At 45.7% G+C, this 15,382-nt stretch overlaps 1 protein-coding gene across 2 annotated transcripts in view; it reads right to left on the bottom strand.

The window, feature by feature from the left end:
* Nuggc (nuclear GTPase, germinal center associated) overlaps nt 1-15,382 on the bottom strand; it is a 45,122-nt gene that overhangs the window by 21,790 nt on the left and 7,950 nt on the right. For both annotated transcript variants that reach the window (XM_087585282.1, NM_001447073.1), the window contains 8 exon segments: nt 13,026-13,130; nt 12,375-12,483; nt 11,413-11,635; nt 9,408-9,638; nt 6,832-7,041; nt 2,792-2,967; nt 1,455-1,473; nt 731-820 (listed from right to left, as the gene is read on the bottom strand). In XM_087585282.1, the coding sequence (XP_087441408.1) occupies nt 731-820; nt 1,455-1,473; nt 2,792-2,967; nt 6,832-7,041; nt 9,408-9,638; nt 11,413-11,635; nt 12,375-12,483; nt 13,026-13,130 (1,163 nt within the window).

Below are 15,382 nucleotides of genomic sequence, written 5' to 3'. Positions count from 1 at the left end.
GTCTCGGCAAGACTCGCTGACCAGCAAACCCCCAGGCCCACATCTTGGCTCACATAGCTTAGTTTACAGCCTACAGCTGTGTGCAGCCATATCAGTTCTCCACGGATGTCAGGGATCCAAACTCAGGTCCTTCCTCATGCTTGCAGAGCAATCATTTTATAACTAACCCATCTTTCTAGCCTAGCATTGTTTTGTTTTCAATTATTCCCAAGAAGCTGAAATTTTCGATCCCCAGCCCCGAAAAAAAGAAAAAAAAAAAAAGAAGAAGCTGAAATTTTCCCCAAATCTTTCCCTAGAATCATCTCTCTCTACTACCAGTGAGACTTAGACACTCGTTCCCATACAGTACCCTGGGATATGGGTGGGTGTGCACACACACACACACACACACACACACACACAGAGAGAGAGAGAGAGAGAGAGAGAGAGAGAGAGAGAGAGAGAGAGAGAGACTGTAGTCCTGGGAAATAGTACCCTCGTTTACTCAATCCATTAATTATGAGGGAGATGGTACTAGTTCCCCATTTTACAGACAAGAAAGAAGAGGTACGAAGAGGTACTCTAACATGCCTTAAGTCGCAGTGGTCATCAAGCAGTAGGACTAACTTAAGTGTAAATTGCCTTCTCCAAAGCTCGTAGCCTTAATCCCACGAAGGACCAAATACACATCTGTTTTTCTGTATCTGGGGACCGAGAAGCAAAAGAACATGCAGCAAAACTGCAAACTCACCTTCAATTTCTCCTTGAGAATTTTATTCCTTTGTAGTTTGATTATTTCATTTCTTTGCAGAACAGCCTCTCTCTGACTTTGAATAGCTTGCTAGATGAAGAAAGAAGACAAAGCAGCCCAAGGCTAGGGTTATCAGCAGTGGTGCAGTGAGATGGTCGCCCAGAAACTCAAGTGTGCACTTACAGGTTATGGACCACCAGACACAAATGACATTCTTTAAAAATTACTGTACCAGGGGCTGGGGATTTAGCTCAGTGGTAGAGCGCTTACCTAGGAAGCGCAAGGCCCTGGGTTCGGTCCCCAGCTCCGAAAAAAAAAAAAAATTACTGTACCAGATGCTGGAGAGATGCTCAATGGTGGAAAGCACCCATTGCTATTTCAGATGACCTGAATCTGGTTCCCAGCATCCACTTCTGCGGACCACAACTACCTGTAATCCCAGCTCTAGGGTTCCAGTGCCTTCTCCTGGCCTCCACAGGTATCCACACTTATATAGCAAGCATACACACATCCGCACACATGCACGCAACATACACACACACACTAGTAAAAATAAATCTGTTTTGGGGTTGGGGATTTAGCTCAGTGGTAGAGCGCTTGCCTAGGAAGCGCAAGGCCCTGGATTCGGTCCCCAGCTCCGAAAAAATAAATAAATAAATAAATAAATAAATAAATAAATAAATAAATAAATAAATCTGTTTTAAAATGACTGGTCCATACTTACATTTCCCATCTTTCTTTCCCTGAAATGAAATAAGAAAATGTCACAACGACTAAACTTTTATTTTGTATTCTAGCAAATTTACAACTTTGCCTGAAGGCAGCATAAACAGACATGACCCCTTAGCCTTTGTGTGAAGTTTTCTGACTCAACTCTCTCTCCCTTCCTTCCTCCCTTCCTCCCTTCCTCCCTGCCTCCCTTCCTCACCCCTCCTCATCCTCTTCTAGTATCTTGGATAGGGAGCCTTTATTTCTCAAAGGTAACCCATATTTTGCACTCAGAAATGCCCTGTTATGTCACTCCTTGTCCCAGGCCGAGGGTGGCCCTCTCAGTCTGAGTTCATGTGGCACTGGGCTCATCCCTCTCTAGCCTTTAGCCCTTTTTGCCCAGGAAAGAGGTGACCCTCAGTGCCCAGCGGATTCTGAGATATCTGGTTTTAGTGTTGGTATTGGGGGAAAAAAAAGGTGAGCTTCAGATATTCTGTGGTAGGGAGTGGGGCAGAACAGACTGTAGGGGGTGAGCGATGAAGCTAGAGTTCTGACCTAGACCATGAGAGAAAAAGAAGTCCTAGAGAAGCCAGGCTTGGGTTTTGCTGAGCCTGGGAGGAATGTGCAGGGGACAGGTGAAGAAGCCCCGGGATGATGGCAGAGCCCTCAGTGACCCAGTGATGTTGACACTGCATCATTGTCCTCATGCTGTGTACTCATGCCTGTTTGCCATGGTTCTGCTGGTTAACTTTTCACTCTTTTCACTCGGTGTGATAGGCAAAGTCTACTTCTCCCTAGTTACTGGGGGGCAGAGCTACCTGGAAACAAAGACACCTATTAATTTCCATCAAGCCCTCCAATGCACACCTCTCATTCCTAGTCATTAAACTGGCACTCTAAAACCTTCTGGCCAAATTTTTCAAGTTTTGAGCTTAAAAACAAACTTTAAACCACGCTGAAGTAAAACCTGGCACTTGAAAGCTACACCAGGCTTTTATGGTATGGACATCCAGGTATGACTGGATAGTCTTATGGTATGTTCCTCCCGGTGGCGGGAAACCATGTCTATGTCTCTGGGGACAGGAAGCATTATTTCTACGTTGCACATTTGAGTGGTGTCTCAGAGTTGCATAGAAGACAGTGGCTTAGCACAGAACTATCCCCGGAGTGTCACATGTTTCTAACTCTTGAGGCCATCCACCCAGGCATCTTGACATCTCAACAAGTCGCATGTACATCTCTTCATCCCCAACAGTCACTTGGCAAAGCCTGGGTCATTTTCATAGCCAGATACCAGGAAGGAAAGTCCCCAGGCTGGATGGCCCCGAAAGCCTTGAAAGATCACCCCTATACCTGAGATATTCCTGCAAGTGGAGTTTGTCAGTTTTGGTGACCACCAGGGCGATGTCCCTGCAGAAGCCACGCTGACAGGCTTTGATGCTCTCGCTCAGCAGGTCTTCATGGGCCTTTCCTCCAGAAACTCGCTCTATGTCGCTGATCACCCAGATCATGGAACACTTATCAATGGTCTGCGGGACATGCCCACAGCAAGGGTCAGAATGTGGTGGCATCTCAGTTATAGAGATTGCAGTTCAGTGATGGATCTTTCGCTTTTCCTCCCCAACTCCTGCTTCTCACTCAGAGCTCCCACTCCATTCTCTGCACCAGCCAAGAAAGTGGCTCATGGGCCCTCACGTGTGCACAAGTCACACTCTTAGCTTGGTCTTCATTTGCCTTTCAAGGTTCTTTACTGGATGACCACAGACGAACAGAACACCTCTCCTGGACATCCTACACAGATCACCTCCCTACTACAGCTCCTCTCTGACTACTCAGGGCAGTTCTCTGCTACCTAGAGGGAAGACTCTCTGGGCCTTGCACCTTAGAGTCCACAGACTTTCAATCTTTTGACCCACCAGGACTCCTGGCTTCCTGCAGAATGATTGACAGAGTTCTACACACAACTCAATCCTTCAAGCCCAGACCCATCAGTCATGTGGGTCACCTCAGTGACCCTCTAGGAGGGGGTTCTTCAAAACTACTTTTGGCTACTGAGCAAGAAGCTGGATAACCTGTAATTTATGTTCCAAAGGCCATTGAACATGACATAACAGCACCAACACTGCTTTATTAAATGCTCATCTTCGGTGTAACAGTTATGCATAGCCCTGTGACATGCTTCTCACTGTACTGTCTGTCTTACCTCTGAATTCATGAAATGCTGATCTGACTCAAAAGACAAGATGATTTTCAGTTTTTTAACACAGTACATTGCACATAAAGGAATGGCTGGTTTGTCACTTGAAAAATACTCTCATTATTCTGATTCAGACCAGTTGTGTTAACTAGTGAAGATCCTACACCCCAGAGGATACTTGGAAACATCTGGAGATATTTTTTAAAGAATGTTATTAGTTGTACATGCATGTGTGTATGTGTGCATACATGTGAGTACATGCATGTGTGTGTGTGTGTGTGGTGTTTATATGGGTGATTTGGAGCTAAACTGACTGACAGTTGTGATCCCAAAGACACGGATGCTGACAATTCAACTTAGGTCCTTTGCAAGAGCGGCAGCAAGTGTGCTTAGCTGCTGAGTCATCTCTCCAGCCCCTCTGAAGATATTTTTAATTGTTACAACTTGGGATACTGACAGTTAGAGGCTAAATAGCTTACAATGCCCAGAAGACCTTCCTATAATAAAGAATTGTCTGGCCTCATCTGTTCCAAAGTTGAGGGACCTTGAGTTAATGGCAGTGAGTTTCATAGTAGTTTTCCCCCAAGGTTAAATAGCTGATGAGTGGCAGAATGTGTGGTTAGGCCAGTTTCCTAACTTGCCTGCTGTGGCCCATGTGCACTGTCCCTCACTGCTCCAAGACACTCCTCTATCAGCTGCCTTTGTGAAAAGGTCGAGCTGAGCATTTTCCCTCTACTCAGACACTAGTTCATGGCAAACACCTTTGAAGCGCTCCAGTGTGCTTGATTTTAAACACAGAAGTGCTCTGCCTGCATCAGAAGGGGGAGATCTGACAGCACCACTTGCTTGTACCTCCCCACCTCTCTCTGACCCCAAGCCTTTTGTTCCATAGATTGTGGTTTAAAGAATGTGTCCCACGGGTCACACAAAATCCTCTAAAGAGCAGTAAAGAAGTAAAGGAGCCAGCCAAAGCCACACATACCTGGATTCTGACCCTGGTCTGTTTGGAATTGACCAACATTTAGGCACCAATATAAATATGCTTGCTGCCTCCCACCCTGCCCCCCTTCCCAAATTAGAGTCAACTTATAGACACTTGGGACTTTACAGTGTCAATGGTGGATACTGGACATTTTTTTGGTATGGAAGACTGTAAGCTATCAGTTTGGGAACTGCTTAAGGATAAGGCCTCTTTCACACTTGTTTCTCCATGTCTAAGCAAGCAACAGGCACTTGATAACCATGCAGTAAGAGGGGAAAGGATATCGGCCCTAAAAAGTGGCTGTGCTTAAATGTCAGACCCCATAAGAAGGCCCTGGCTACCAAGATCTTGTTGTAGATCCAGCTGCAAAAGCCACAGTAAAACAAAGTCAACCAGACCTCAGAGGAGGGATGAGGTGGTGGTCTGCCAACCCCACCCTCATCCTTCCCACAGATGACAATGAGCACCCTAGGGTTCAGCAACAGTGCCCAAAGTTTCACAATGACATCTAGGTGGCAGAGCCAGGACATCTAAATGTGTTGTCTTTTTAGAGACAGCAGAGTTTGTGGCAAGGACCCGTGTCCTTACAGACTGTTCTTCTTGGAAGAGGGTGCCTTACAGTTATTTCCTGTGAGAGGCTGTCAAAAAAAAAAAAAAAAAAAAAAAAACCCTCAGGAATGCAGGGGAGTGAGGTCAGGCAAAGCACTCTGGGAACCAGCTTGTCCCTGCAGCCAACCTCCTCCAAGCATGATCCAGGCCAGATCTTTGGTATCCAGTCTTTGATAAACTGCCCAGTATGTCAAAAGTAGCTGCAGCCTCGTTCTACCCAGGGGGAGAAGTGACAGTCTCTGGCTGTCACTCTGCTTGGCTTGAACCTAGCCAAGTTTAGGGTGAAGACCTGAGAGAAACTGAAGTTCACATGGCCTCTGACCAAGGCAAAGGGTGTGGACTGCCTAACTATAGGAGGAGAAAAATGGGTGGGGGCAGGGTTGGGGGCAGATAGAGCCCTGTGGATCAGTTAACCTGATTATCAGTGAATCTCTGTCACTTTCTGGCCTTGGACAAACGTCTCTCCTTCTCAGAATAGTCACCATTTCAGCTATCAAGTCCGACTGCAGTTTCTCCCTTAGCGTGAGTGACTATACATAGGCAGAAATGCAAGAGTTCTTTATAATAATTGCTACGCTACTAGCAATCGATGATGACACTGGTCGTCCATCCCTGTCCCTGTCCAGCTGGGGCTCTGTGTTCCCACCACACTGCTCTTCCTTCAGAGAATAGCCTAGTCCTTCTTTTCCTTCCCTTTTTTTCAGAAGCAGCAGGATGAAGGCAGACAGCTCCATTCTTCCCTTTGGCTCTTCCCCCTGCACACATCCTGTGACCTTCCCTATGGCCCCAAGGAGCATCATCCTTCCCCACCTTGCCAGTCAGATGCAGAGCCCTGGCTCTTCAGTGACTGCCTTCTGTGCCTTGCACTCTTGGCCTCTGCTATGGTTTGAATGGGAAATGCTCCGCTCGGGCTCAGGTGTGAACACTTGGTTCCCAGCCCCGCTAGTGTCATTGGGGGAGCTATGGAACCTTTCTGACAGTCCAGCCCCACTTTCTGGTATCATGAGTATTCCCCCACGTGTGTGTGTGTGTGTGTGTGTGTGTTTCTCTCTCTCTCTCTCTCTCTCTCTCTCTCTCTCTCTCTCTGTGTGTGTGTGTGTGTGTGTGTGTGTGTGTCTCGTAGACATGAACATATATCTGTTTGTCTCTCTCTTTCTTTCCCGTGTGAGGATGAAATGTTATCACTGTGCTTGCTTACTGCCAGGCAGGCCCAACGCTCACAACACCATGCTTTCTCCATCATGGTGGACTATCTCCCCTTTGGAACTGTAAGCCAAAGCAAATCCTTTCTCCCCCAAATTGCTTTTTGTCAGCATTCTATTCCAGCAACAAAAAGCTTACTAATCCAGCCTCCTTGGTGCTCACGGACACCGTATCCCTTTCCTCTGTTTCCCTTGGCCTCTCTGTGCCTGCTCTTCTCGTACATCGTTATACACTTGTCCAGCTATACAGCCTTCCTCTGCTAATTCCTCTTCCCCAGTGGAATCCAGTGGAATCCCCATGGGCACCAGTGTTCAGCACATGACAGAGTTAAATGTCATCAAGCTCACAAGTTCCCAACCCTCTTCTTTGAAGGGGTGAAGGAGTAGAGGGGAAAAGAATCACCTTTTTCCACATCTCATCCCTCTTGCTGTTGAAATCACCTGTGCCTGGAATGTCTACCAAGACAACCCCTTCTGGGATCAGTGAAGATTTGGGAAGAATCACTTCCACATATTTGATCAAGGGCCAGATTGGTGTCTCTGCTGATTCTCCATCCCAGTCTCTCCTCTGAGTCCTGATGAAGGGGTCCAACTTGACAGATAGCTCTCCTGCCTGCAGAGGAAGGACAGGTTGCACACATCAACCATGCTGATGGCTCTTTATCCTGGGCTGATTGTGATGCAGAGTCCTTGAAGGAATGCTGAGGGGTCATGGGGAGTCCTTGGACAACAGACGTCAGGAAGTCTTGTGGTCTCTGCAAGGGCCTAAACATTGAGAGCCTAGAAAGGCTCTGGAGACCAGAAAGTTCAAGCTCCTTAACTTAGTTGAGGCTGGAGAAGTGGCTCAGTGGATAAGAGCACTTGCTGCTCAATCGTGAGGCCCAGGGTTCAGATTCAGCACTCGCACTGGGCAGCCCACAGCCACCTATAACTCCTGCTCAAAGAAATCCCTCCTCCAGACACCATGGTTATAAACACTCATACATATGCACACTCACAAAAATAAATCCCTCTTCCAGACACCATGGTTACACACACACACACACACACACACACACACACACACACACACACACAAATTAATAAATATATGGAGTTCAGTGGGGCTAGGAATGTAGCTTAACTGAGTGCTCACTTAATGCATAAAGCCCTGGGTTTGGTTGAAGTATTGCATAAACGGGACCTGTTTGTAATCCTGCAACTCAGGGGATGGAGACAGAAGAATTTGGAGTTCAAGATCATCTTTGGCTACGCAGTGAGTTTAAGGCAGCTTGAGATGTTAGAAAGCTCCCCACCTTCAGATGGTGCAGCCCAACTCAGCTTGGAAGAGGACTCCAGGAAAGTTATAGGACACTAAATTTATCTCCTAAATTCCATTTGCTTCTAAAATTAATGTGATTTTCTAAATTTTGCTTATAGCATATTTTTTCCACATGGCAAAAGGCAACTGTGAAGAATTTGATTACTGGAAATCTCACGGATAATTATAGAGAGTCAATCATGACATAATAATCATATTTTCCAAATTAAAAATTGATCAGAAAATTGATCTTTTAAAAAGACTTTTAAAACTTCCAAGCATATATATACATGTATAAATATGTAAATAAATAAATTTATATATAAATATATATATAAAACTTGATAGCTAGGCTTTTCCAGAACATTTCAACAATAGCAAGTGGGAGAGAGGGTAGTTTCCATCCTCCTGTTCCTGCTTAGACACACTGGGAACAATGACACGTTGATTGCCGGCAGTAAGGGCAGTAATTCTCAACTGGGACAGTTCAGAGAGCAGAAAAGCCGGAATGTATGGTGATCACTGTTGATCGATGTCTGCAGAATGTCCCAGAAAGAAAACAAAAAAGAATGAAGTTTCTTTTTAAAAGATTGTTTGTGTGTATGTATAGGCACGAGTATGCACACATACATATATGCACATGCTTACACACATGTAAGTTCACACATATGCATGCCACAGGGCACATGCAGAAGTCAGAGGACAATTTGCAGGAGTCGGTTCCCTTCTTCCACCTTGTGAGACTCAGGGATCAGAGTTAGGTTGTGGGGTTGTTGGCAAGTACCTTACCCTCTGAGCCACTTGGCTGGCCCTAGGGCAGGGAGGGAAACCTAGGGTTTTAATGTACAGTGTTTATAAATTGAGTGCTGGTGTCACTGATATTTTGTCACATAGATTCTGAAATTCAGCTTAATAAAATACATGCCAGTTCTAAGAGTAGGATGAGCATCCCAGGCTTCATCCATAGCAACCTGGATGTCCATCTGTTTGGGGATCTAAGGGAGTGAGGATGATCTAAGTCACTCCGGACAGGTCGGATGCCTGCCTTGTCTAGAGCAGCTAAGAAGAGGCACTCAGCCCGCTTCTGAACAATGACACCCACACAATTTTATCAAGGGTGTTTCTGGGAATGTTTTCACTTTCTGAAACGGGAGATGTTTGGTGGCAGCATCATTTATTTCTTTCCATGAGAGTAGCTGCAATGTCTGGCTCTTCTGCAGCAACCGTATGACTAAGAGGCAACAAGCAGCATGGTAGGCCAAGGCCACCGCAGAGATGTTGAATTTCACATGGCTGAGACACAGAACGAATCTAAGACCCTATTATCTCCAAATGTCTTCTATGAGAAAAATGAGTAAATTTCACATGCTTAAGCCTTTATATATATAATATATGACATAATGAATACTATACAATGAATTAACATAAGACGGGTCTGTATAACAAATATACATATATTCATTTTTCACTCAAAGCCATCCCAAATCCATTCTCAATGGACTGTAGTCTTTTCTAAACATAAAATCTCCATTTGGAAATCCAAGGTTATTGAGTGGTGGATAATGGTGAATTAGGGTACCAACTTATTTTCAATAAAAAAAAATTACACACTGTACCCCTGGGTGGATTCAAGTGTAATACTTAGATGTAGAAAAAGGAAAATGAAAGCTTGACGCTACCTCCTCTGCCTTTAGAGTGATGGTTCTCGAGGTGGGAATCCTGCCTCTGGGCTTCATCCTCAGCAAATCCTCATAGTGCTTCCTGTCTGCCCCGTGGCCATAGAGCATCTGTAGCTTCCGGGCGGCTTCTGCTGCTGCATCGTCCCTGTCCCATGTCTCTGCTTCTTCTTCCCCGGACCACTCTGCTCTGTGCAGGAGTTTAGTCAAGTCCTTTAGTTCTGCCTTCCACTCCTGTCAAGGCAGAACAGGGCCATGATGCTCATGACAGAATGATAGACCAGGGCGGAGGATGATAACAGGGGAGGGTAGAGCACAGGGCCCCAAGACATGGGGGGGTGGGGTCAGAGGTTGCGAGCAGAAACCTAAACCAGCTAGCCCAAATCCCTTGTGTCCTGGGTGACTGTGTCAACATCCTGGAGTCTCCCAACACAAGGAGCTTCATCTGAGGAACTGTCGATTTGTGGTCATGTCTGTGAGGGACTGTCTTGATTTTCTGGGCTGACGGAAGAAGGTTAAGCCTACTGTGTGTGATGCCATTTTGGGGCAAGCGATCCTGAGCATAAAAATCAAGTTGAGGATGAGCCTGTGAGCCACCCAGGGAGTGAGCCAACAGGCAGCAGTCCCCCGTGGTTTCTGCCCTTGAGGTCCTGCCCTGGCTTCCCTCATGACAGCCTATGACCTGGAAGTGCAAGGAAATAAACCCTTTCGGCCCCTGGGTTAGCCTTTGTTGTGGTGTTTATCAAATCAACAGAAAGGAAACTAGAGTATGGGGCAGCAGAGGCTTAAAGAGAGGAATGGCTGGCACAGGGTCTCATTAGGACTCATCATTGCCTCAGAACATGAGCCAGAAGCCCCGTCTCTGCAGAATAGTCTCAGTTCTTTGTGTTTCATTAGATAAGCATGCTGTAGTGATCTGTGCATGTGCCCACATGTGTGTTAAGGCAGGGCTTGATATCAGATGTTTGATATCAGATGTTTTCCTCAATCACATCTCCATATTGATTGATTGATTGACTGAGACAGGGTTACTGAAGCTCACCAATTCAGCTAGGCTGGCTTGTCAGTGAGTATTTCTGTCTCCTCCATGTTGGGATTACAGACCCACATGACTTCTTTTTTTTTTGGTTCTTTTTTTTTTTTTTTTTTTTTTTTTTTGGTTCTTTTTTTTTCGGAGCTGGGGACCGAACCCAGGGCCTTGCGCTTCCTAGGTAAGCGCTCTACCACTGAGCTAAATCCCCAGCCCCTTCTTTTTTTTTTTTTAAAAAACTGGAAGAGCTTGAAGGTGCTCGAGACCCCAAAAGTACAACAATGTCAAGCAACCAGAGCTTCCAGGGACTAAGCCACTACCTAAAGACTATACATGGACTGACCCTGGACTCTGTCCCCATAGGTAGCAATGAATATCCTAGTAAGAGCACCAGTGGAAGGGGAAGCCCTGGATCCTGCTAAGACTGAACCCCCAGTGAACTAGACTATGCGGGGAGGGTGGCAATGGGGGGAGGTTTGGGAGGGGAACACCCACAAGGAAGGGGAGGGGGGAGGGTGATGTCTGTCCGGAAACCGGGAAAGGGAATAACACTTGAAATGTATATAAGAAATACTCAAGATAATAAAAAAAAAAAAGATTTATTTATTTCATGTATGTGAGCACACTGTCACTGTCTTCAGATACACCCGAAGAGGGCATCAGATCTCATTATAGATGGTCATGAGCCACCATGTGGTTGCTGGGAATTGAACTCAGGACCTCTGGAAGAGCAGTCAGTGCTCTTAACCTCTGAGCCATCTCTCCAGTCCAGACTTCTTTTTACCCTCCATAAATGCTGGAGGTCCAGACTTAAGCACCATGCTAGCACAGCAAGCACTTTACCAATCGAGCCATCTCCCCAACCCCTGTGCTACATTTACAATGAATGTGATTGCAGCCTATGGTTGCTTGAAGAAGAAAAATTCAGGGGAGAAAGGAAAAGATAAGAAGAGAAAGCAGGAGGGAAGGCCAGCATACCTGATCAGACAGAAGGTGGATTTTGGCCTCATACTGCTCACAACAGCCAGAACTCACTTGTACGATGCATGATGTGCAAACACTTTCTCCAGACACTGGCAGAAACATCGCTTGTTGGATGAGGGCATTGATCAGAGAGCTCTTGCCAGCTCCGGTGATTCCCAAGAACCCCACATAGACCGGCTCCAGTGGGGGTTTTTCAATCAAGGCAAGAAGCCGGTTTCTGCATCCATTCCAAAATATACATTAAGTATGAAACAGAGTACAGCAGAACAGAATGCAAAGAAACCAAGCTCTAGTCCTGAGCCACTCGCTGTACCCTTCCTTTGTCTGAACAAGGGGGAATATTACTCTCTGTTTACTACACAGACTTGGGCTGGGGAGCAAAAGGAACTAGATTAAAAAATGCCTGGTAAAGACAGTTCTCCATAAACACTGTATTGTCCACATAAACATGTTTGTGTTCCATGGAACCTGCATATTCTTGTCTCTAACAAAACTCATGCAGAAGTCCAAGGACATCTCAGAGTGCCATGAGCAAGGTCAATGATGTCCTTGACTTTCCCAGGGGCTCCCAGGCCAGTTCTGCATGAACAGTTCATAAAACTCAGTAATACATGGTTTGGCTGGGTTTGGAGCCTTTCTGCTTATCCACAGTGTGACTTGGCTCCACGTCTTGGCCTCCCTGATCATCAGTTTCAGTATAAATGGGGCAATCACATTAGCTCCTACTTTATAGGGGCTTTAAGAGGATGAAATGAAATTGTGGGTTTGTAAAGTGCACAGTAGAGGATCTGTCAACAGTGGCCACACAACAAATGGCTACTATCAATGTTGTAAAAAGAAAGCCTGAAACCATAGGGACTTCCCCCCTATAAGTCTACTTCTAATTAAAAGCACTTTCTGTTTTTCTTGGGGGAGGAGGGTAGCATCAGATTGGAGGGTGCAGATTCCAGACTCACATGAGGTACTTGAGTCCACTGGGAATGCTGTCATCCAGGAAGACAGATTGAATCAACTTCTGATAAGTGTTGCTTAAAACCCTCCTGGTCCGACACTCCAGTTTTTCATCTGGAATCAACAGAAATCGGTTACCTGGCAGAGTAAAAGTACCAAGTCTCTAAAGGAGGCTGATGAGTACTCCATGGAAGAGGCGGGAAGCTTGGCAAAATGAGAAGCCAATTAACCAGAGAGCAAGCTGTCTGCCACTGGAGATAGGCACTCATGGTGTCAGACCTGACCACCTCCACAGACCAGTGCACTCTGTACCTCCTTAGCACAGAACTTACTTAAGTGTTGCCATGGACTTTAGCCCTTCTAGATCATTCACTTCTGCAGATGCTATATAAACACCCAGCAAGGCACCTAGCTAACCATCTGTAGACTGTCTTCTCCTTAGGAAAAGGCTATTTTGATAACATCCCTCCTCCTCAGAGCAGCCTGGAGATAGACGGCCAAATTCCAGAACTCTGTAGAAACTCTACAGAGCAAGTGCATGCAGGGATATCTTCTTGTCTTCAGAATTGAGCATCTTTCCCTCTGAGCATCTGCACATGTTTGTAAGACACAGTCGTGCTGCCCTGTGGCTTACACCAGCATTTCACAACACTCACATTCCTTTAGAGCACTTTGCTCCGCAGAGGGAAACGCTTGGAATTTCCAGTCGTGATGAGACCTGCGTCTTTTCTTCACAGGTTCTTTAAACAGTTCACAGTCGGCTAGGGATAAACAGAGAATATATAGAATTACAGGTTGAAGGTGAACCCAGGATCCTTGCCTCAGCTCTGTCCATGCACACAATCAAAATGCCTAAGACCACCCCAGTTGTCTCCACCTGCCTGCTAGCACGTTTGGAAGGCAGCTCTTAGGGGGTTGTCCCAATTTAGGACCTAATTCTCAGGTCCTTGTATTGATCAGTGACTTTTGTATTATCTGTGCAAAACATATGGTCACATCATATCTTCGGTCAGGAAGCAAGCAGTAATGTGTGCCAGGGCACAGCTCATGTTTGTCATTTCATTCAGGCTAGTACCCCAGCCTAGGGAATGGTGCAGACTACATACAGAGTGGGACTTTACAGTCCAATTAGCCCAATGCAGAAACTTCCTCACAGACTTGCTTGTAGGGTAGGTGATTCTGGGTCTTGTCAAGTTGAGAATCAATATTAACCACCATGCATCTGGTTTCAACATTGCTCTCCAGGTACAAACTTCTATTTGCATGTCCTCAGAAACCAACGTAGCTGGATATTGTTCACTAAAGGTAAGTTTTTAGGTGATCTACTAACTGAAGAGGGGAAATCTCAAAGCAGGATCTATGGGGAAACAGACAGGCCTTGCAGATGAGGAAAGACCGCCATTAGAAACAGAACAAACGTGAAAGCAAGCATGTAATCAGGGCAAATGCTGCTAAACCTCAGAGTCCTTCCCAGTCTGTAAACGGAGCACGGAAACAGTTTAGAGATTCCCCCTACAATGAATGCCTTTCAGCCGGGCCTGGTGCTGCATGACTATGCTCCTAGCTACTCAAGAGGCTGAGGCCTGGAGACTGTGATTTCTAAACCAACCTGAGATACTCAGTATGAGCTTATCTCAAAATAAAGGCTAAAATGGAGATTGGGGGGATGGCTCAGTCAACAAAATGCTTGTGATACAGGATGAGGACCAGAGTTCAATTACCAGCACTTACACAAAAATCATGGTGGGCTAGCTTTAATACCAACGCTGTGGAGGCAGAGATGAGCAGATCTCTGGAGCTCCCTGGCCAGCCAGCCTGGCATAACTGATAAGCTTCACGTTAATGAGAGACTCTGTCTCAAAAAATAAGGTGGGCAGTAATCACAGCGCATTGTAGATACCTATGAAATTGATCAAAACAATGTCCTAAAATTGAGAGGTATGAGGATGCTGGACTAAAAATCTGTCAACTGTGCAAACAGGCAAATTGTTTACTATGTGGAATGTTTATCAATAAAGATATTATAACACTTAAAAATAAAAATAAGGGGGTTGGGGATCTAGTTCAGTGGTAGAGCTCTTGCCTAGGAAGCGCAAGGCCCTGGGTTCGGTCGCCAGCTCCAAAAATAAAAGAACCAAAAATAAATAAATAAATAAAAATAAGGTTCGAAGCAATGGAGGAAACATTTACATTTATCTAGCTTCCACATGTACATGCGCACATGTACACATCTACACACACTCATGTGTGCACACCTACAAACACACATACACACACGAACACATGCAAATGCATACATCATGCATACATACGCAAGGTAAAAATAAAGGAATGGGGGTATAGCTCAGTGGTAGAGTATTTAACTAGCATGCATGAGGTCCTGGGCTCAGTCTCTAATACCACAAAAATAATTAATAAAGATTGCAGGAGACAGAAGGGTCAAGGACACCACAAGAAAACCAGCCTGGACTCAGAGGGGCTCACAGAGACTGAACCACCAACCAGGGAGCCTACATGCACATGTTACAGATTGTCACAATCTCCTGGGTCTCCTGCAGTGTTTCACCCCCTTGTCAGACCCTTTTGGGTCCCTTGCAGGGTTTGACCCCTGCTGAGCCCTGCTGATGCATGTGGAAGCCTTTTGTTCCTAACAAAAGAACAGCCTGGCCCTGAAGTGACACACCTGGGCAATTGTCAATTCGGTTCCTGCCTTTTGTCTTCCCAATCTTTTGTTTTTGGGATTTTTGGGGTTTAGGTTGGTCTTCCTGGATTTCTCCCCTGTAAATTTGGGGCATGTATTTGGTCTTTTGTTACCGAAGCCTTAAGCCAGGGTTTCCCACTGTGCTTCCCAGGTTTTTTCACCTGGTCCACTTGGGGTATATATTCAGTGAATAAAGCTATAGAAGGGCATTCTTTCTTAACATGAATAACTTGTGCGTGCGTGCATGCGTGCGTGTGTGTTTTAATCCCGCAGGCTTATGCCTGGTTCTCCGTGCCGTGTTGGTGTGGGCAT

The sequence above is a fragment of the Rattus norvegicus genome, chromosome 15 (genome assembly GCF_021556685.1).
Source record: "Rattus norvegicus strain SHRSP/BbbUtx chromosome 15, alternate assembly SHRSP_T2T, whole genome shotgun sequence".
NCBI lineage: Eukaryota > Metazoa > Chordata > Mammalia > Rodentia > Muridae > Rattus > Rattus norvegicus.
This window is presented reverse-complemented; position numbering and strand designations above follow the sequence as displayed.